A 24,255-nucleotide genomic window follows, 5' to 3' on the forward strand; every position below is an offset into this window, starting at 1 on the left:
ACAGTAAATTGCCGTCCAAAGCTGCAGAGGATGATAGGAGAGATGTAATATTAATACAACCTGTCGAAAGATAGAAACATCCGCATGATGGGAGCAATGCGTCAGTCGAAGGCCTCTTCTCCGCGGCTTCTGGACCAAACACTCTGCTGCTGCTTACGTGTTGTATCACCAGCCGTCACTCTGAGTCCGAACCGGCTCAGATGGAAACGACCATGTCTCAAAGCTGTTACTGTCCGAGAAAAAAATCAAGAGGAGAAAACTCCAGACTTGACCATGTCAGTGCTGTATATTTATTAACCACAAGGTGGCAGCACAGCGTTGGAGTGTTACTTTGTCCGTTTAATGCGGAGGGGAAGGTTTTGACCAGCACTGATTTTGCTTTTTGAACCTTGGATTTTGGAGGGAGCCGGTGTAGAGTGAGGCTTGAAGATGCGTTTGTGACTCATTGTGAACATCCGTCACATGACATATTTGTTTATTTTTTTTCTGCACTAATCAGCAAATAAGCCATCAATGTAAATTGGAATCTGATTAAGCCCAGTGTGCGACTTTGGAGGATAAAGAGTTAGAGATTTTTGGTTGTAGCTCCCTCGTCTCAGATCCACACAGTTCAGTTTATGCTCTTTGAAAACAAAGCACCTATGAATTGTGGGGAGCTAACTTTGAAGAATTGGCAGAATTTCTGAGCACAACAGCAAAATCCACTTTTTGCTCCATTGTGGCTAAAGCAGACTCTGTCATTATTTATTATTATTTAAACATTATGCTTTATATATGTCTAAGAAAAATCTGTTGACGCATTTCCTTGGTTTGACCTTTTCGGGGAATTATGCGCTTTAATCTTTTGCTGAGAGTAACATGAGAAGGTTGATGCTGTGTGTACTGCTTTTTAGCTTAGCTCAGCACAAGGGCTGGAAACTGGGAGTTCCTATTTTCCTATTCCGAATTTGTCAGCACTTCCCAACTGTACAATATTAATAACAACATTTCCTTTTCATGGATCAACAATACAGAGTATGATGGATGAAATGATAGATGTCCAAGATACAAGCCCAGGGGAATTTCCCACTCAACTTACCGTAAAAATACCACACAGGAAAACCCATTTTAATATTCCTGCCAATGTTCAGCCACAAAAACATTAAGACATTTTTGAGTGAACTGAAATTATTACATGTTGATTCGCCTTTGTGATTTTAATCTTTTTATGTAAATCTCAGCAAAAACACTAATGAGCCTATTTCCCCAACATTTGATTCAAATGTAATAAATCTCTATGGGGTATCATCCCTGTGTTACTTTGTGCCCATTGAGCCAGTTTTATTCAGTGCTGAGTTTGAGTGCAAGTTGTTTTGACTGCAAATGAATTTTTGAATGTACCGTCGTTGCTCTGCTGCTCTTAAATGTCGCCTGCTATGAATTTGCCATAGTGTACAAATGATGTCTTTTCTTGATCATATCTACGATACACTGTATATGTATATTTTTGGCACACAGGTGAACCTCTTGATGACCTGTAATGTTTGTGACCGTGTTTTTGTAGATGTTTATGTACCAGTTTTCAGAGCCTGTGTGTGTATGACTGTGTGTGTGTGTGTGTGTGTGTGTGTGTGTGTGTGTGTGTGTGTGTCTGAGTGCGGGTGCGGGTGTGCGTCTGAGTATGTTTAAAAGTTGGATTGTATTCTGTATGCATGTGTACGTAATGGCAAGTATTCACATGGATATAAGTAGGCTAACTTAAATGTGAACGAAAATATAAAATTTCATCCAACTTTTGTTGTGTGTAAACATGTGTTTAGGTGTCAGACATTCATGTCCCAGTTTGTGTATATTTGACTGCAAAATAAATCTGTCTGTGGTTAGTTGTACCTTGTGAGGATTATATTTCATTTTTCCATTATAGTTTTAATCTTAACTTTTTATCAGAAGAGGGAATCACCCTCTGTGAAATATTTGGGGACCTATTGATATAGACGGTCAAATGTTAAATAGCTGCTCTCTTTTCATTTTTTCATCCTTTCATTGTGTATTCAAATTCAAAAATCAATATTATCATTTGTTATGATAACCTCTGATCATTTTCTCCCTCAGTCCAACTTCACCCTCTGAAAACCAAGTGGATGAGACTCAAAACAACAGAGCAGTTATCGTTTGTGAAATGAAATTCATCATTTATTTCAGTGCGCCGACTTTCACCAGCTCCACGAGAAGCACAATGACAAAGACAAAGTGTTTAATGTAAAATAAAGTGCAATATAAAAACATATTGTGCACTGACGACAGTCAAAGTGCTTAAAGTTACACAACAGTGCAATTTTCATAGTTAACGAACAAAAAAATCTAAGGAAGCAGCAATCTGAACTCTGAGAGCAATGATATTTTGTTGTTGTTGCTAAAAAGTAAAAACTTACTGTTAAACTAAACTTTTGGTAAAGATCATGTGTTCAACAAGAAACCATAAAACTATGTATACATTTTTGAATTTTGTTTTAAATCTTAATAAGGTCAATATCAGCCATTACAATGGTGCATTCCCTATAAAACAAACTTGAATGGGTTTTCCGGTGATTCCATCTAAACTACCCTAACCTTTATACATGTATCTTGACAGTACTCAATACAACACCATATAATTAGTGGCACACTCTAAATACACATTAAGACCAATCACAAGTGTATTTGGTTTTGACATAGTAAATTTGGTTATGGATTTTAGAGAAAGTACACATACTTGGTTTCTTTCTAAGTGTATGAGAAGAAAAATACCACTCAAGTATTTATGGTAAATTTGAGGCTACAGCAGTTTTTCCTGTGAAGTATAATTTAGACCTTTTTGACAAGCTAAGCTTACGTGCTGCTGTAGCTTCCTATTGCAATGTTAGCAATAATCAATTCGTCAAGGTCCGTATAGGTGTATTTTCCAAAATGTCCCATGAGTCCTTGAAAGTGTTTACAATATCACGGCAGGAATCTCGCTCCATTCACAAAAGACTGTTTGAATAAATCTCAATGTTCAAAGTAGGAATTTAAAAAAAATTAACACACAGATGCTACAACTTTTGCTATTTCTCATACCAAATAAACACTGTTAAAAAGTCCAACCTGTGTTGATAGAACTTCAATTATAAGAAAGATATTCTCAACTCTGGGCAACACAAATGTGCAGTAAATCGTGAACTTTAAAAAACAAGATAAGATGCTGTCGTTGCATCAGTGGAAAGGCTCTGTATGTCATCGGACTGTGGGAGGAGCCTGGAGGACCCGGAGGCTCCGCACAGAAAGGTCCCGTCTCTCTAGCAGGCTCAAACTCTGCACGTTCTTGCTGGGAGACAGCGGTGCTAACCACTGTACCACCGTACCACTCACCTCTAGTGCAACAAACACAAATGAAAACATATTATTAAAAAACGACAATGCCATAAATGTTCACATACACTCTTCAAAGATGGCTCAGCAAAGCAGACAACTCCTACGAATAAGAAATGTTTTAAGACACAATGTACCAACAAACTGCAGCTTCACACTTAAATACACCTGCTGAAGTTCCTCTGAATCTTTGTGATGGGAGATTTCTCTCATGCAGCTGCACAAAAATCTATTCAAATATTAGTAAAAAGAAGTCAGACACATCCTTTCATTCTCCACAAAGATAACGTAACTGCTACTGTAACAATTAAACAAGTCCATTAGGCAAGTCAAGCTCGTTTCACGTGATCCAGCCGAGCTCAAACATGCGTTGTTTCCCCAGCTATCGCTCCACATTTGTTCGTATTGTACCCATGTAGTTCAAACCGTAAACAAAACCACGTGAAAGGGTTTTTCCGTCACCTGCGTTTCCACTGTGGATTCTACAGTGACACAGTTCCAGATCAAGCACCAGTGTTCCCATTTGTTGGGTTTTTGTTGGAGAGCCCACAGTGTAGAAGCATGTGGTGTACCGTCCCCACAGCGTCAGCTGATGAAAAGCTTCCTGACACATGTCTCCAGTCACTCAGCAGTGTTTGTTATAGTCTGGTGTTCTCACAGAGGCGTTTTTGAGTTGTTGTCAACAGCAATTTTAGCTTTAGTCTCTGCCTTTCTGTATTTTTTTTCTGATGGACAGCCTGAAGTCATACAGAGGAGATGTTGCCACAGGAGGGGGGCTCCCCGAGCCCCCTCTGGGATCGGATGGTGATCTGAGTGATACTTCTCTTGGATGGGGTCAGATGATTCTGACTGTGACACTTCCACAGCCACCTCCGCAGCTCGGCCTGGACCTGAGGATGAAGAAGGGTGAAATAACAAGAGTTATATATATATTTATAAATATATATTTCTCAAATATATTTGTATAAGGTGAACTTTCTTAAAAATTAGCTATGATAAATGTTTGATTGATTATGAATCCCAAACATCCACCTACCTCTCCATTCATGAAGCAGTAAAGGAGCGCCACCACGAACCCCTGCAACACGAGAGACAGGGACGGACAAATTATGTATTCACCCAAAAGAGAAATAATAACTTTATTTCTACAGCACTTATCTAAACAAGGTTACAGCGTGCTTCACAAGATCCATGGCAAGAAATGAATTAACTAAAATAAAAGGTATTAAATTCAGCAACATTTTAAGGGTATATTAAGGTCGAGACATGAAATGTGTGGAAAATGTGTTTTATTGGAAGAACAAAAAAACTCTTGGTTGTAAATTTGTAAACAGAAACAAATAATCTAAATGGTTATTTTCACTTCTTTATGTGGTCTGTCTCATTTCTATTAGCCAGTCGGCACAGGAAGTATTGCCAGCTTAAAGGTAGAGTTGTTCAGTTCTTTCTGAGACAATTTCTCTTCCAGTCCATCAATAAATCAGGACTGTAATAAACACAACCTGTCTGCCTGGCTGAGGACCAGGGGGAGACACACATGGCTGAAAACCAGACAGGTTGTGTTTAGAAACAACCTGATGGTGCACAACTGTTCCTGGTATCTTTCCCCCCTCTCTCTCTCTTCTCTCCCCTCTTTACCACCCATCTCTCCGCTCACCCCTATGATTCTCCGCTCACCCCCACCGGTCGAGGCAGATGGCCGCCCTCACTGAGTCTGGTTCTGCCAAAGATTCTTTCCAGTTAATGAGGGAGTTTTTTCCTCTCCACAGTCGACAAAGTGCTGCTCATTGTGGAAACTGTTTGGTTTCTCTATCATTTTAAAGATCTTGCCTTGAGATAGTGTACTGTATATTATAATAATATAATAATTTTTTTCTGATGAAGACAATTATTTTCATTTCGTCCTTTCACAGGAGGAAAAGCACAGATGTGGGAGATAGAAATAATGATGGCTTATTATTGTGTGCTGGCTCAGTGTCACACCTGAACAGAACAAAGCCCCAGTCGATGTTATTTGAAAACACGTGCTTCACCTACTATGACAAGTCAAAATGCCTGCTGTGAAGAAGATGCCTATCCTGAGAGCATCCGACTGTAAGTAATACACACTCTCTGTGATTTTTGCATCTGGGCTCTTTCATTCTGCTCCTTCCTCTTTTGTGTGTTACCTGAAAGGAGCCCAGTCCCAGCTCGATGAAGAGCCTGGCAGCCACGCCGGTGTTCTCGGGCAGGAAGGCGAACACGGTGTAGTGCATCCCGAACAGAGGAATGAGGAACAGGGTGGATTTAGCCAGTCTCCTGAGGAGAGCAACAGAACAGCAGAATGGAAGAAAGAACACCGACTAGACTCCAGGTAATGATGTAACAGCTTTTAAAAGACAACACTTTGCCATTAATTATAGAAAGTAATTACAAAGTCTTAAGTGTCAGACAAAGTAAAAACACAGCAAAATGCACCATTCCTCCCTCAGGCCAGTCAGGGTAGCGGAACAAATTGTTGAAATGCACAATTGTGCTTCAGAGCTTAGTTTAAAAAAGATCAGTGATGTCCAAATATGTCGCCATTGAGGTTTTTTGGTGACATCATGTTGCCTTTCTGTATGTTCCTAGTCTTCTAGTCTCAGATTGTCTGATTCACTTAACTTATGTAGTAGATGGGTGTTCATAGGACAGGTTATTCTGTGTGTTTAAATGCAGCTATGGAGACATATATGAAGCCCTCAAAGGGATTTTAGGCAATTCTCCTTCATTTAACCCCCTTTTATATATATTTTTATGTGGAAGTAAATAAAACCTTAAACATACATCTCTGACCTTTTAAACTTGCTGAGTATAGATATCTAAATGAATTGAGAACATTAGTCAGTTTATCAAAGATCAATGAACAGCAGTAAATCTAGCTCCTGACATTTTCTTTGGTTCCCTGACGCTCAGATCAGATTCAAAGCCGCTAAGTCAATCTGCTCTTTGTAGGACTTGACGATAAACTTGTCTAGCGTCTGAGTATTCAAAAAACCAAAATAATCACTTTGATCAGAAATAACATCACAGCCTTGGCAGCTAAAGGTTTAGATATACGAAAAAACCTGAGGCTTATTTTAAAGCCTGTAATAGGATTGATCTTGTCTTTCGTCAGACCTGGGATTTGTGCTTTTGTGTTAACATCACAGATCCGCCCGAAACTGATTGAGGTCTGTAAGACACAGATGTAGTTTTTGAAAGTGTGAAACATTCATTGGACCGGTAGAATAATCCTGTCCCACGGTGACGGAGGAGACATCTATTTCTGGAATCAGCTGCTATTTTTAAGTCCCTTCGCAGTGAATTAAGTCAGCGACGCTGGGATCTGCAGCAGCCAAAGGTCAGAGATGCAGGTGGAATTCTCTTAGGAGAAGCCGGATCTCAAGGCTCAACATTGCAGATTCGTACATACAATGTTTTTCTCTTAAACTAAAAAAAAAAAAATCAGGTTACTTCCTCTCCATCGTAAACTCTGCAAATAAACTGCTGTCCATTTGCGGTGCAATAATTTCCAAATTTAATTTCTTAAATTTAATTCTGATCATTGAACTCGTTTTCCCCAATGATGGTCACCAGCAAAAAAAGTTGCATCATTTAAATAAAATAGTGTATATCGATGTTAGCTGATTCTTTCACGTCAGCATTGTGTTGCGATAGCTGATCTAAATAGATCAGAGGGTCCAATTTGAAAGAGCTGATAAATGGCCTTTTACCAACATGACAGGATAACATACTGTGAGGGTTTTATATATTACCTCTTTGTCTTCCTTTTTACTTACTCAGACTTAGTACTTACGCAGACTTGGCTTCCTTGGAAGGAGCCGTATAAATCCAAGTTATTACCTCTGCAAACTTTAATGTCCAGAAATGTTTGTTGTGACTCACATAAAATGTCCAGTGTCGCTGTTCCCAGCCATGGTTGATGATTTCAGCTTCTGGACCAGAATCCGGATCACATTGACGAATATGACTATGTTGACCTGGTAGAGATACACGCACAATTACCCAAATGATAACTACCTCCTAACACTCCTACACACACACCTACACACACACATACACACACACACACACACACACACATACCCACACACACACACACACATTCCAAGAGAAAACCTGCCAGACTCTCACTTTGGTACCGCATATGTTAAAATGATTTGAATTTATGTATAAGAGTAATATTAGCATTGATTAACTCATATCTTGGGGTTGATGTAACAAGTCTGTCAGTCAAGTAGAATATTTAATAACTCACCAGCAGCGAAGCTGTTATTGGTCCTTTAATAATCCACCAAATACCAACACTGTCGTTGTCATCCCAGCAGCTGCAATTTAAGGCAGATGAGACTTTCATTTAAAATTATGCAATTATGTTTTTTTTTATATCGTATATCATATATCGTACCCTCTGTCGTCATAGAAGAATCTGGTCAACACCCAAAGTATGAGAACGATCGACGGAAGCCCTGCAACGTAAGAGCAAAGATACATTATTCATCCGTTCTGCATTTGTCGAGTAAAATTAATCTTAACAACAACCCGGCCCACCCACATGAGTATTGCATATTTTACGAAAATGTTGTGAGGCACGTATACAACTGTGTGAATCAAATATATCCGTGTCCCACTTGCATCTCGAAGCCGAAAGAAGAAACAGACACAGGATAAAAGCAGGAGAGGAGAGAGAGAGAGAGAGAGAGAGAGAGAGAGAGAGAGAGAGAGAGAGAGAGAGAGAGAGAGAGAGAGAGAGACGCTGATAAGAAACATCAGAGCAGATCTGGATACTGAGTGAACTCCACTGATATATCCACACACTCACAGACAATGTCAGGTTGAAACAAAGAGAGATATTCAGCACAGCAGTGTTTATTTACAGATTTATCTCAATTATGTGTTTGCACAAGAATGACACTCAATAGAGTCAAACAGTTCTCACGTGAAACCACAAGTAATCTGGAATCTTTATTTGTCTCTACACAAAATTGCATTAATTAATTTATAAATAATCCCGAATTATTCCCTGAGAAATTAAGATCATTGTTGACGACTCACTCTGCAGAACCCTGATGCTGCTGATCATCTGTTTATTCAAAGTTCGATGAAGCTGAACTCAGTACACATAACTCCAAACTGTAGTTTAATGATTTTCTAGATATGGGAGCTACATACGGACAGACACACAGACGGAGACTTCTAGAATTATTAGATGGATACACAAAACTCCCACACCTCTTTACTGGAAGGATCATGTCAGCCCCAATGCTGAGGAACCAGCTATTCTCTAATGAGACTGCTGCTTCTTACCCTCCAGGTTCGGTTGTGTGATACAATCTGATTCAAGCTGACGTCCTGCTGTCACATCTCATTTGAGATCCAACTATCTCCTGATTATAAATCCTGATGTTTTTACGTTTGCTCGTGAATGCAGCCGTTGCCTCAGAAATGGCAGTGAACTCGAGGATCTTTTTGATTCTTACGCCCTGACCTCAGCTTGTAGAGACCTTTACTGCAGCTTTGTAAACTACACATGTCCCGACTTCACAACATCACAACGGTTGTGGCACCGCTTCTCACCTACACTGCTGCACTCAACAGAGCTGGTAGGTGTCACCTCGGGCCTCAGTGGCTCAACCAGGAGAACACGTCACAGACAGGAAAAAGTAAACGGGATGTGAATAGGAAGCCGGTGGAAAACTGAGCAACACTTAATAGAACACAAATAAAAAACACTTGAAACATCCGCGGACAACTCAGTGGAACAAAAGACATCAGGAAAAACAAAGGAAGCGATGAGGAAACAAGAGAAGTTTAGTCTAGAAACAGATCCTCAACACGCATTTGACGATAATCTATCAACGAGAGACAAGACAATGGTACGAGAACACGTGAATTTACTGAAATACAACAATCGGGGAACATGTGACTAAGGCACTAAAGGACAAAACCAGGAGTATTCATCTTGATTTCCAAAATGCAATGCATCACTGTGTCTGCTGGGTGAACGAACTTAAACGCTAACACAACACAATCCCCAACTGGCCGTCAAGTTGCATTGTGGGCAATGTAGGCACCGGGTTTGGACAGGGGAGAAAAGCATTGTGCCATAAAAATGACTGGTTCTGTTACATCATCTTTTTTTGTGAATGTGCGTTGCTAAATCAGTGTTCAACAAAACCTTTATATAACTGAGACAACAATAAAAAAATGTCTTATGTTGAAAGCTGCATTCAATTCAATTCATCTGGCTCCCAGACTTAGCTTTTTGATGTCAATGAAAAAAAAATCTTTTGCTGAATGAATGGCTCACAAGAAATATTTAAAAAAGAATACCGGGTGTTTAATATCCCCCCTTATAACAGAGATTATTTGTTGTGTTAACCTGCATTTTAGTGAACAGCCAACTTTACCAAAAGACAACAGAACATATTTTGTTTTCTAGGTCATGAGGCTACTTTCTTGTAAAAAAGTTTATCGAACTTTTGATGGATGTTTTTCTTTTCTTTTATTTCGTTACTTTTTCACACATCCGACATTGCACTTCTTGGGAAGCCTGCTGGGAGCCTGCCACCCAGAGCGCCCCCCCCTTCACTCACCCCATCCAATCAGAATGTACCACCAGAAGTATTTCCTCTGGGAGACGAAGGTCAGGGCGAGCAGGGTCTGCAGATACATGCCCTCCACCAGCAGCCAGAAGTAATTGGCCAGGATGCTAAACTGGAAGAAGGCCACGGCTGACTTGCACGCGACCTGGAGAGGACACGGAGGAAACAAATTTACTTGTACGATGAGACAATCTGTGCAGGAACAGAGTCATTACACAGTCTGGCAGGTGAAAAATTACACAACTTGTTCTCTTATGAAGAGGACAATGACAAGTAGAGACAAAAGTAGTTTCATTTTTATTTAAATTGAGATTTCCTTTAAATTCTGTTATAAAAAGACAAAGAACATATGGACTGGTGGAATGAGCTCCCACTCGACATCCGGACATCTGAAAGTTTACACATCTTCCGCCGAAAACTAAAAACACACCTCTTCCGACTGTACCTTGAATAAAAAACAAAAAAAAACAAAAAAAAACTAATCACTTTTGAAACTAACACTTTGGTAGCACTAAAATGGCACTTACTTATAGCACTTTGTATTTTTGCTTTATTTCGAAGAAATTGTACTGTCTTGATTCTTGTTGTTCTTGGTCTGTACCCTCGGGGTTGAATGCACTTATTGTAAGTCGCTTTGGATAAAAGCGTCAGCTAAATGAAATGTAATGTAATGACTGATAATATTTTATCCACATGATCACACCCTGAACATGTATTTTCTCTTCCACTTTGTGAAACATCTTTATCTCTTTATCAGTCTTGTCCACTAACGAGGTGATTTCGCAGACAGGGGCAGTCCCTCTCTTTCACTCCTCTGTTTCCACCGATAACTCAATCACGCTCCCGATGTGGAAGTCTCCCTCGTGACGGAAACAAATAATCAGCTCACCGTGGACATGGAGCAGTGGTCCAGCGTCTCGTCGGCGAACAGCACCGTGTCTTTAATGAAGACGGCGCTGGCTCTCAGAACGAAGGAGGAGAAGAGGTTGATGTGGATGTAGTTTCTGGTGCAGCGGAACTTTCTGAAAAGAGGTCACATACAGGAACACTTAACAATCAGCCTCTTTAAGATTCACTATGGATGCCTCAATGGATGTGTACAGCCACATTAATATAATAATTTAGGATCTTTGAGCTCAACTACTACAACTAGAATATCACTCAATAGAGCTCATACATCCTCCAAGGACAATCCCCTTATGAAACCACGTGTAAATGCATTTAATCTGGATTTTTATTTGGATCCTTCATTGAAATTCTGTACTTTCTTCTCCCTCATCCAAAATCTGGAGAAACAGCAGTAATGATTTTCTCCTCCGCAGACTGAACTTCTGGATCCGCTGCTGCTTCACTTTTCCGGTCGCTGCAGAGCCTGCAGCCAAGTTCTGCTCTCATTTATATGAAGTTACAAGTTTCTTCGACTTTTGTCTCATCTCGTTCTTTGCGCCAGCTGTCAGAGACTTGTCAGCTGGAACAGGAGCAAACTTCACGTCTCCTCGATTTTTACCGATAAGCAAATCTCCATTTCTATTTATAATATCGGGACATTTTTCAATAGATTGTGCGCAAGGCTCGGAGATGCACACTAATCCTGAGGTTGCTGCACAGCTTCTTTCACGACATTCCCTCCTAAACGCTTTTCATTCTTACCTTTTCTGTTTGTTGTATGGTTGGTTTGTGTGTTTGTTTGTAAACAAGATTACACAAAAGCTGCCTGAGGGACTATCATGAAACTTAGTGGAAGTGTCAGGAAAGAACAAATACAATGTGGACAGTTGGGCCTTGGTGGAGGTTTGCACTTTACTGAGTGACATTCTAGTTTGTTGTAGATCAATATTTCCCGAGACAATCACAAGATGAAGGTGGATTAATAAACCTAAATCTTTCTTTATTGATTTAAAATGTCTACAACAGAATATATGGGTTTTTACATTAAGTGTAAGATACAGTTTCCACCACAGTAAACACACATGCTTTGGAGCATAGTTGCATTAATGCAGGACGAGGGAGCGTTCTAGTTGTTTAGCCTATTTCTTGTGCTCTGATTGTGTATCTAGGACAGTGTGTGCTTGTTCTGGTCTCACCTGAAGGCCGTCAACACCACTATGGCCGTGATGAGGGAGATGAGGGACGTGGCGTAGCCCACAGTGTAAACCTGTCTGAACGTCGAGAGGTAACTCATCTGGAGACAGAGAAACGGAGAGAGACATTTTAGGAGATCAAAAATATACTTACATGACGCTATCAAATATATTCTAGGACTGTGTAACTTCTCCTGTATCATTTCTTTTTCGTCTTGAAACAAAACAAAAGCATCCCGATTGTTTTGTCCTTCCAACAATCCTCCAAATGGGTTGTGCAGAAAGGGAAGCAGCTCGGGAGGAAGAGCGGAGAGGAAGCAGAAACAATATGAATAAGCTTAACTGATTGGCGTACCTCAGATTCGGGCTCTTCAGTGAACGCGCAGGCCTCCTCGTAGGGTGGATACATCTCTGACCAGCCGTCCGCAGTGCAGTTCCTGTAAACATACCCTGGTGTGGGAGCAGACAGGGAGGAGACGGTGAGACCTTCACACGATCTCACTGCTCTGCAGAGAGTTTCCTTCTACAGCGTGCAGTCTAATTAGAGGGGCAATCAATCTGCTTTTCTTCAGACAAGGTGCAATTTCAGTTTTTACATATGCACGTATTTTTTTAACATTCAAGCAGTACAGTTCTTTGACTAAATATTCCAAAAAATGTCTTCAACCTCTTGAACTTTATCTGAGTTTCAGAAAAAGGATGACGGAGGCCGACAGATCACAAAGACACGTTTAAAGTAGATGTTAAAGAGATGTTAAATTACCAGAAAAAACGGCTAATAAATGTCCTTGTCAGTAAGACTTCCTTCTCAACTTCCTGCAATCCATCCAAAAATCTAAACTATCCCAAAAGAAAGTGTTTTTACACTGCAAACGCACTGGTCCATGGCTCCTGTTAGATCTGGATCAAGACCTCTTTTGGTCGGACTAAATGTAGGTCCATCGGTGTTGACCTGTTATTTTGGTTCAGACTAAACTGAGAAGTCTAAAGGTCCGGACCAAATGAGGAAGGTGGGAAAGCGCCCCCTTAACAGAGGCATTAAATGACTTGACATTGTTTGATCTCATTGTCTCATAGTTCTCCTGTGTTTAATCTCCTCTGTGGGAAATGCTGCTGGAAATCCTGGTGATAAAAAGCTCTGAATGAAAGAATGAAGGCTGCAGTTCATTTGGTCAAAGTTGAGTTCCTAAAGGTTTCCTGGATTCCTAAAAAGTGGGATGAATGGTAAAAGCTCAATAAATCTTTCAGGTTATTAGCTCAATAAAGAATATAAAGTCCCTGTGTGGCCTCGCTTTAGGAAACAGGAGTCACAGTCTGATAGAAACCCTGAACCCTCTTTACAAAACCTATTTGTGATCTTAAAAACACACAAACAAGCTCATGTCACTGCTTCAAGCTGCCTTATGTACCGTCTTAAAGGATCGTATTACATTTATCTTCTCATCTATAAGACAGATTTCCCCATCATATACTTTCCTTTCACACACCACGGCTACGCTGAAATGGAAAGTTGTAATTTCTGTGCACTTGAATATTCACCTCACTGACATTTCCTCTCTTGGACCATTTCACTCCATTAGTGCTCTCAGTCAGAAAACCTTTGAGGATTTCATGTCCTTGTTCACGTCTACTGACATTTACTCCTGGTTAACGTCCCCTTGGAAGCAGCAGGTGTCAGGAGGCATGTGCCCTGCTCTGTCTATGGGCATTGTGACATCGTACAGGCTAAGAAGGCCACCGCCGAGAAATGTCTGATAACAACCCAGCCCACATGTTTGTTAGAATCTCCTCAATTTCTATGATCATAGTACAAGAGACTGCGATGACAAAAATGATTAGAGACGCCCTAACAACGCCCCGTGCCAAAACTTCATAATCTAATCCTGTGTTCACACCAAACGGGAGGCAAATTTTCCACGAACATTTACATCTACAATCCACTAACATTCGCCTATTCTCCTCCGGAAAAGAGGAGAAGGGTTACTCCTTAAAGTGACGACAAACTCTACGTTGTACATGTTTTGGAAACGCAGAAGGAGCCAAAGCAGAGAAGCCTTGTGTGGAATGGAGCCGTTTCCGGTGCTAGTTTGATGATGTGCTTGCTTGGGTCGGTGCCAGAACCGGTTTCCTTCTCAACGCTAATTGGCTTTCGCAACATTGCCTCCCACATCTCTGTGTCTATCGTGTCTGTTGAGATTTATGTCTATCTGTATTTTTGCATTGATTTTGAGTTTTGCGTTTGGTGTGAGTGCTTCATTAGAGGTTTGGTTAAAGGCTAGAATAAATCAAATAAGTGTGTGTGTATGATGTGCCTGGGATGGTGGTGGGGGTTTGCACTTAACAAGCAGGGAGGGTCGATTTGGTTACATGTCGGAGCCCCAGGACCCTTTTGCCTAAAGCCTCTAAAGTCCCTTGAAACGATATCTAACCAATGCAGGCATAAGCAGGAACAAATGCACAGCAGTGGTCTTTTTGTGTTTGCTATGAACTGAGCAAACAGAAATGTGCAGAGTTCAGACTCTGTTGTGTTTGAGTTGATCTGCCATTCACATCATAATGAGCCAGGATTTCCATCAGGAGGAAAGAACATTATTCCTTAATGATCCCGACCAATCCTCCCTTAATGATCCTGTTACAATGACAATCCTGTTAGGGTCATACAGCACAAACTACAATTTATTTAATGTATTTATAATGTCTGCATGTCTTGAAAAGGTGGGGAAGACAGAGGTTTTCCATATTTTGAAAATGTACCTCCTATGAACACAATTAAAACCATAGCTAAAGAATATATACACAAAATGTACATGTTCCCTTAAGCCGCCTGTTTTAAAAAAGATGTTGAATCTAAATATAAAATACTTCTCATGACTCTATTATTGCAACTTTGAGAAGAATGTCTCTCTTGGTGTCAACAGCACTTTATCTCTGGGAACAGCAGCGTAACAGGTCGTCAAATTGAGACGTGTGAATCCTGCGGAAAAGATTTCAAACAATTTTGTCTGCCAGAAATCCCCCAGAGCGCATATAGGCGACTGTATTCTATCGCCAAGAAACATACATGAAAAATTCATGCTCCCTCATTAGAGAGTCTGCATCCGTGCTGAAGATGTCACAGAACATATAATTGTACTTTGTCGTGGAGCAAAAAAGTATATTTCTGTATATTAACGACCAGATTGATTGAATACTTGGGAACTAGATGTTATTTTCTGTGTTTCCATGTCAACTCAGTCTCAGCAAGACAAACCTTGACTGCTGGAAAAGTGTTGAAAAACTTCCGAGCAGGAAACGTTGACCACCTGCCCGACGTCAGCTCTCAGCCAACATCCGATCATGTCCCACTCTGTTTTACACCCTACGGACACAGACAGAGGAAGCAGCATGTCAATTAAATGTCTCTATATAGTATCACAATGGATGAGTATCTCACAGCCTCCCATACGTCCTGCTGTTAAATCTATAGAGATCAATCTGCAGCCTTTCAAACCAGTGGAGAGAAGCACATTTACTCCACCACTGCATACAGGCGACCTGGTTACCTTCTTCTTCTCCTCTAACCACATGAGGATATTTATATTAATCCTGGCATAATAAATCTATTCAAGTGCATGAAACCAGCTGACAGGTTTTATCCAGGGTCCAGCAGCGCTGCCTTCGCCTTGTCATGTTCCTGTAGATGGATTACGGTAAAAGCTTTTTTGCTTAATGTCCCACACACCAGATATTTCCGTCTTCTGTCCCACATTTTTTCAGATTCTGTAATTTGCATATCAGCGTTGTTGCTTTGTGTCTCGGACGTGGTCTCAGGAGATAAGGTGGCAGTAGGGACTCACATCTGAAACTCATTAATCATGGTGATAAACGTGTCAGTGCAAATATCTGGAACCATCTTCAGCCAGGCTGCACGGATGTAAACAGGAGTGATGAGGTGAATCAGAAAAAGCACTGCTAGGAAGTTTTTTTTTTTATACTTTTCATTTATCCTCAAGGCTGAAGTGAGACCAAAATAAATGTAAAATCATTCTTTTAAAAGAAATAAAAATGAAAAGTGGAAAAATCCTCAGGCACTATAAGTTTCCAGGAATTTTAAAAATAGTTTCAAAGAACCAGGAGAGATTTCTGAGTAAAAACATCAGTGCAGTCGGTCTCCAGCTGAAACCAGGATCCCTGCTCTTAACTCAGCAGGGTGCCGCTCTGTGCCGAGGCTGTCGTATATTTTATCACATTTGTTCATGCATTATTCTCAATCAGTGTGTGGGAAAAGAAGCATGCAGGGTTTATCATGCAGTTTTCAAAAGTCTAACACATTGATTTTCATTTTTCTTTTTAAAGGTCGGTGTCACTTGTTGTCCACCATACGGTCATTTCCCAGAGGTCTTCATGCCAAGGTGGCTCGAGCCGAGAGAAAAGCCAGTTTGTAAACGCTCTTAACCCACATTAAAACTTGCATTTGGGTTATTGACTGTTTACCATTCAAATACGCTCTTCATCTCGGGCTTACTGTGTCACACCCGCCTCCCCCGCAATGTTTTCCCCTTCAGATCTCCACTGCTCTCATGAAAAGCCTCTCCGGAATCCAACTGATTAAAATCCTGATCACATTTTTTTCTACATCCTTAATGTTTGATGTGAGCATTAAACTCCTGACCTGCATCTGCATGATTTTGTGCCCTTACGGGATTGGCTGTTGGCATGAAAAGCAGGTGCTCAGGTGTCCCTAATGATGTGCTTATTGAGCGTACATATAGAATACATGTTTAAATACACAGTCCCTAGTTGATTTGTATAATTTATAGTTTTTCTCGATATAAAAAATGCTAATGAGGTTGACATTGTTTTAACTAATGATAATGAGGTCGGGTGATGATTCCTGGATGTTCTCCAGTGTTTATTCCATTACTTGATGCAAATTGTGTTACGTAAGCTTGCATGGTTGTCTTTTATTTGATTATTTATATACATGTCATTGTGTTTAATGTTGAGTGACCCCAGTAGCTCTAACCAGCTACAATAACTAATATCACCAGTACTTGTTTTGCCCAAAAAACAATCGAAAAAACTTGTTTCGATCTGCACAAAACCACAACCTGTGAAATTGCATTTCTGTATCATACAGGTCAAATATAAATTATTTGATTTGGGGAACCAGAGCAGTGTGAAATTAAATCATGAAATATTTACAGATATATATTTGCCGGGCCACAATACATTTTAGTAAAGGCAAATCTAGGATCCTGGAAAGCTTGGACCCTCAGAGAAAATGACTTTCAGACACGGAAAATCCCATTTGTATTTAATAACATAAATAATGGCTCATAAATCATATTAGGCAAATCAGTCCCAGGACAAGTTTCATGTCATTTTAAAAATCCTCATGAGTGCGTGTCCACAATAAACTGCCTGGTTTTATAAAACACATCTTCCCTCTGTGTTGTGGGCTTCAATCCACGCTAAACTCGAATTTATCACACCCTAAAAAACAATGCTTTCAAACCGCCCTTGGTCAAGTGCATCTTCGTGTGAGGGGAGGAAACTCATTCACGACAATTAAATCTGGCAGTGAAGTACCACGCTCAAAATAAAGGGTAAGGTCAGTTAACTGTGTGGTCTGTTAGGGATTAGCAGATTATTTTACAGTATCTTCTCACAAGGACTAAATGGCTCTGCTAACACACTTGGCACCAGGGATTAAGGGATGTTGTGCTTATTCCACTGTGGTTAATGCCGAACAGATGTTGTTCTCTCTAAACTGCACATTTTGTGAGAAGCATCTTAGCGTACTGTGTGTGGGAGGTTTCGAGATGCGGCTCCGATCTTAATTTAATAAAATCCTAACAGAAAGAAAAAAAGAAGAGGCAGCTTCCAAGTAGTATTTCAGATTTCACAGCAGAGACAGTGGAACATTTATGGGCACTTTGCCGGGGATGAACAAACAAAACCAATTGCACACAGACCCTGCTGCATTAATGACATGACGAACAGGAGGGCTGATGGTCGACCTGATTTAATTAGAGAACTTCACATGCGTCTCTATAAATTTCATGTGGCAGGCTGTTAGGATGCATTAAGTCATGGTGGAGTAAAGGGCAACGGAGAATGAGTGAATCTATCAAAGTTGTAGCATCGTTAGAAATGTATAAAAGGTAAGTAGCATTTTCTAGAGCTGATGCACATCTACACGACTCACATAGAAAACGGATGGTTGTTGTTTTGAGGCAGGTTTTGTATAGTTGTACAATGTTGACCTTGTGGTCTGAGGGGCTGCTGCTCCTCAACTTTAGAATCTACAGGATGGAGTGTTGAGACGTCAAATAGAAGACATTCCTGATTCCCAGAAGATACGCAACTATTCCTGTGACACCTCAGTGGTTTTGGGAGAAATATAAACATGAATGGAAGAAATTTGGTTGACGTTCATGTTCCTCCACAGGAGCATTTTTAATTGGTGATCCCTTCAAAGTTATATGTAAGTTTCTGCTCTTGCTACATATGCTGAAATACGCTGCTACCTTCAAACGAAGTCCTACCATGTATCCTCTTGTGACATCAGTCATCTGAAATTTCAGAAAACCCCAAACGTACCAGTTGCTACTTGTTCGCTAATGTTTAAAAAAAAAAAAAAATGATGCTCCATATTCATTAAATGACTGTAACTACACATGTTCTTTGTTGATGAGCAGTTGCATTTAAAAGCAGTAAGTAGGGGAAAAACTTGAGTATATAGGTGTGTCTGTTGTAGACATTCTCCTACATGCCACATTTCTGTTTTATGATGTTTATAGTCTTTTCTTTGTATTCATCACATTAAGGCTACACACAATGTTGTAATATTTGTTATATGAATTAGTTTGTTTTGAGGTAAGTAGGATTTAGTGTTTTGTTTGATTATTTGCCGTGTTATCGAATTGAGTATCGAGAATCGTGGACATTTCATGGTATCGCTATCGACTTGTTTGTTCAGTGGTGGAACAATATTCTCATCAGGGAGTTCCCACCTCCAGATGCTTTAATTCAGATTTATTGGAGTCATTCACTCAACTGAGGGTGACGTGAAAACCTTGATGTCCCGCTTATGCAAAGATTTCCTTGTTAGTTTGATATTAGAGGCATCAAAGAAAGAGGCAAAATCATTTGATCTGTGTCCTCATTCATCCATATAACAAAAGTGACAATGAATGCATGAATTATGGAAACGTGCACGGTTTCACTGAGATCGACATCTTTGTATATGTGTTAATCACGTGGGGGGGAAACCCATAATGTTGTATTCCCTGGTGTGTTTGCCACTGTTCGCAATTGACAGTCGTGTCAAAGGCTGATGATTAATTTCAAGCGTTTCTTTTTATTCAAAAGTTTTTTGCCACCCATCAACAGGACCCTATTCCCAGGCTTTTATTAAAAGGCAGCTCGTGAGGAAGCCATTTAAATGTCAGATCATCCTGGATTAACGCTGAGGTTCCAAATGACTGTGGACACCGAGTGAGTGCTTCCAGAGCCCGAGTGAGGAAGGAAGTGGATGATCATTTATTAAGCGACACTCGTTCACTTTTGTGGCTTCTAAGGTTTTAATGGGATTCCATTTTTTATGCTTAATGTTCATTTAGAATGGGGGGGGGGTTTCAGTACCAGGAAAACTGTAATTTGATTGGCTTAATACAATTTGTCTATTGACATGCGTCGATAAAGGAATATTGATCTGTTGCAACCGTACAACAGTAACTGGTTTAATTCTCTGCTGTCTTTTTGTTCAATGGATACACATTAAAACCTACAATGGCACCCAGTAGAAAGCATATATCAACCAGCAGTCCCATTAAATTCAATCAAGCTGCACCAAATTGATCTTCTAAATATGTCAGATTTGTCTTTTTCATCAAGATTAATGAAATTGTTGCTGGGAAATGCTGAAAATGATGAGAAACAACTATCGTGCCATGTTAAAGAAATGAAAAGTGAAAATTCCTGAATCCAAACAAAAATTGAACGGGTTCTTCACTGATCGATTCCCCATCCTTTCAAAAAATGTTGTGGAAATCTGTTTTTTTGTGTAATCTTGCTCACAAACAAACTAACCAACCAACAAAGGGACGAGGGTGAACACATTCCCCTTAGTGGTAGCCAGATAACAACGTATACGTCTTGTGCTTCTCTGCATGATTCTCCAACCCTGCGTGATTACATGTCACATGTTTGCATCACACTGCTGGAAGCACCAACACACCCAGTTCCACAGTGGTATCCATCAGAGGGCGAGTATCTGTGCAATAAGCAGCGAATGACAGCCTCGCACCAAAGTGTCACTCCAGCATTCAAAGTCATCAGGGCTAATTAAGATCAAATCTTAATGAGAGGGGAGGGGGGGGGGGGGAGTGCTGGTATTCCGGAGTGGTTTCTGATGAAGTGGCGAGCGGAGCGGCGTCACAGGTATGGAGAGATGGTATGGAGAGACGTCATATTAGTTAGAGTTTAATGAGGTCAATGAGTCAGATTGGGAGGACGAGCAGGTGAAACCAGGAGGGAGAACAGGTGTCAGTGTGTGTACGATGAAGATAACATGGTGTACCATCCCTGTGGCCGTGCACACACTCAGTCAGATAAGAAACGATATAAAAAAAACACTTTAATTGTCACGCACGTGGACTTAAGTAAATGATCGAAGTACAATATCAGAATACTCAGTCAGTAAAGTTCCAGTGTAGTACTGGCCACAAAATCTAGTAACCAAAGTGAAAGTACTCGGCCTGTCAGTGTTGTATTATTTATTACTGGATGATTAGGTATGCACTCACATGATGATTAGGTATGCACTCACACCCCTTAAATTTAATATTTTGTGTTTGATAACTTCCCCCAAGAAGCTGTTTACCCTGTCTGTATGTTTGTTAGTTTCTTTGATTTCAAGTAAGATTAACCAAAAACTACTGGATGGATTATCATGAAAGTTTGTGGACAAATTATAAAATAAAAACACTCGAGGAGTTAAAAAATGTCTGCACACTGGCATGGTAAATTCTGGATTTTTATGTGCAAACAAAACCATTTAAAACAGGGGTTTTTTTTATGTCTTATAACAGAAATATCCTCCAAATATGGCCACTTGTACAGTGTCTGTATTTAAATTATTCTTTCTTATTGTCTCTATGTTCATACACCAGATCTTTTCTGTTGCTGTTACCATCTCTTGTACACATGCACTGACTGCTACTGTTATGAAAAGTTACATTACATGAATATAAACATGTATTGTGTGTATTTATAGATTCAGATTCCAAAACAGAAAAGCTGCCTCGGAGCTGAACTTATTTGTCACTAAGTCAATATCTCAGTTGACAGGAAAATAATCTGCAACTGCTTTGATAATCCAATCATCTTTTCAAAAAAAAAAATTAAGTATTAATGTCACATTTTCACTGGCTCTCGCTGCTCTGTGGTGTTTGGTATCTGCTGCTGTTCTTTGTTATATTGGAAAATAAACTGACTATTGTGGGATTAAGGAGGTTTGGCTTAACAACAGAAGAACATTCCCCCTCGGGATCGGGGGAATTTTGATGGTCGTTGCATTTTATATAGTATACAAATCAACGGAGTGATTAAATGAGAAAATAATTGGCAGACCAGTACACAATGTCAGGGTGAAGGAAGTGTTCCCCAAACCACAGAGAACATATACTCAATAACAAGTCATGCATTTAAAATTATATTCAAATAAAAGTAGTATTACTAAAAGCTAGTAGACAGCATTTTACTGCTGTATTTACAGTTTTGAAGTTCAATATGGTTGTTTCCAAAACTTCAAATGGATCAAGAGATAAACCTGAAGTGTCGTGAGATCATTTGAGAGCGAGGAAAGAAAAAAGAAACGAGTTCTTTAGTAGCTCTACTTTTTTTGGTGAAAATGATGGAAAATTCTACCTCTTTGAGCCTGAAACTGTTTAATTGAAACAGTTTGAAAGGTTCACAGTCATAAGATTATCTGAAAGGTTCACACTGTGTTTTGGTTAGACTGACAACTTAGACGCTGTTTTCAAGCGTGCACTGAACTCCTGACGTCTTCCTGATTTTATCCAGAGGGGTGACAACAATGTATGTGACAACCCAAATGTCGGAGTCAGATGCTCCAGATCTAACCCTAACCCTATTTTCCTGAACTTTTCACCTGTCAAAGTGAGCCAATGTGAGAATGCAACCAGAATCCAGCTATGCAAAGCTGAGATAGAGGAGCCATACACGTAAAGATGAAGATGTCACCTTGGAAAGACAACTACATTCGAGAGCTTTTTGGTGAAAAGTGCCATTTCGTTTAAATGTCAAAGTCTGAAATTCATCTGGACTCAATATTCTATATATTTTCTGGAGTTCACGTCTGACAACGGCTTCAGAAGTACAACAAGGTTCCGGCTCTGGTTTCTTGTTAGATATTAAAAGGCACCTAGATTGGAAATCACAGTTTTTTGTTGTTTTTTAACAGTGGTTTTGGTTATTTTAACGTATCATATGTTTTATGTTCAACTTTTTTATCTGAAATGTTACAAGTAACCATACCCTCAAACACTCAAGTGAAGTATTTACAAATTGGAAATAAAGTACAATATGTTACATCCTATATAATGAAAGTCAAATTCTCTAGCAAATGTGATTTAAACACAATTTTATTCTGTCAAATGGAGTCTTCAACATTGTGACTGCGTTTTAACAGCGTTCAGCCTCTCACATGAAGCCACATGCATCACATGCATCAGTGGATCATCAAATGAACTAAGTTTAACATGAGGTCTTCCCATGCAAATATTATTCCACGAAGAAGAAACCACCATAATAAATGAGGTGAAAGGTCAGAACAGAAACTTTAAGACACATCATTCGGCCCCCCTGGGTGAAATGTATCGTCTGAACCCTCTGTGGGTATAACAACAATTTTGCAGACACACACACACACACACGCACACACGCACACACACACACACACACACACACACACACACACACTCACACACACTCACACCCAGCAGCAGCAGCAGCATCACACATGAACCCACCGCTGTGGTCGCTCTGGTTCTGCACCTCGCTCCTCCTCATCTGGCTGCAGATCTCTTGAGCCCTCAGGTGCTGCTGGATGATGGCGCAGTCCGGGTGAATCGCTTCAGCCTGAGAAAACACGACACACACCAGAGTTATCTACAGTGAAGCCCGCACACACACACACACACACACACACACACAGACACACACACACACACACACACACACACACACACACACACACACACACACACACACACACACACACACACACTCACTCTCTCTCTCTCTCTGGGGAGCAATGACGCGTGAGTGGGCGACGGAATATTTAAAAACGTACATCAGTCAAATAAACAAACATCACAAACAGACACGCGTCATTTCCCACAGATTGGCTCCTCGGGTCATAAATAAAAAGTATCAGAAGACGCCTGGAAATGCTGAAAGTCGAAAACAAATAAAATAGTCTTTGAATTCCTCCACAAATTGAATTCAAGTCGGATATTTTGCCTCTTGCAAATCCACATGAAAAGGGGGATGGTGCAGGTCAACATCTGGAGCATGCAGACATTTATATTTCTCTTATTTCTATTGATAGATTGATTGATTGATTAGTTGGTAGCAGGAGGAGGGAGGTGATGGAAAAATGAAGGACATTGGAGTGAGCGTCAAAAAGCGCACGAACATAGCACCTTAATGATATTTGTATGGCGACCCTATTCCCGTGCGCGTCGCCATACAAATATCATTACGGTAGAACAAAGCGCACGGTTTCTTACTAGGTTTCTACTCATGTGATCTACAACTTTTGGCCGCACTTTGAGTCGCTTCCTCGGGGAATGACAGTGACATGACGCCGTGCCACTCACCATGGGCCTGGGCCACAGCTGCAGACAGAGGATGAGGAGCAGGACTTTCTCCTGTCGTCCCGGCAGCCTCCTCTCACTCTGCATTGCTCCTCTTATCCTGTCGGTAAAAAAAAAATCCCTCCTCGGCTGCGGAGTGATCAGATCCTGGAGCTTCTGTTCCTCCGGCTCCGAGACTCGCTCCTTGTTTCTGAACCTCCTCGGTATGGAAATACACTCGGTCTGCCCAAAATAGACGAGTCCCTATTCCCCCCACTGCGAGCTGCAAACTTGCATGACTGATGATGATGATGA

At 40.4% G+C, this 24,255-nt stretch overlaps 1 protein-coding gene across 1 annotated transcript; it reads right to left on the reverse strand.

Annotated features, from left to right (window-relative positions):
• Nucleotides 1-4,109: 4,109 nt before the first annotated feature.
• LOC133018280 (pituitary adenylate cyclase-activating polypeptide type I receptor-like) lies at nucleotides 4,110-24,048 on the reverse strand. The gene is made up of 13 exons (XM_061084600.1): nucleotides 23,965-24,048; nucleotides 23,113-23,221; nucleotides 15,324-15,431; nucleotides 12,429-12,523; nucleotides 12,077-12,174; nucleotides 10,882-11,014; nucleotides 9,984-10,137; nucleotides 7,796-7,856; nucleotides 7,646-7,715; nucleotides 7,273-7,367; nucleotides 5,535-5,664; nucleotides 4,403-4,444; nucleotides 4,110-4,256 (listed from the first exon to the last, which is right to left on the reverse strand). Exons 1-13 carry the CDS (start codon nucleotides 24,046-24,048, stop codon nucleotides 4,110-4,112), a joined length of 1,326 nt encoding a protein of 441 aa, XP_060940583.1.
• Nucleotides 24,049-24,255: the final 207 nt, after the last annotated feature.

This window comes from Limanda limanda, chromosome 13, assembly GCF_963576545.1.
Source record: "Limanda limanda chromosome 13, fLimLim1.1, whole genome shotgun sequence".
In the NCBI taxonomy this organism is placed as follows: domain Eukaryota; kingdom Metazoa; phylum Chordata; class Actinopteri; order Pleuronectiformes; family Pleuronectidae; genus Limanda; species Limanda limanda.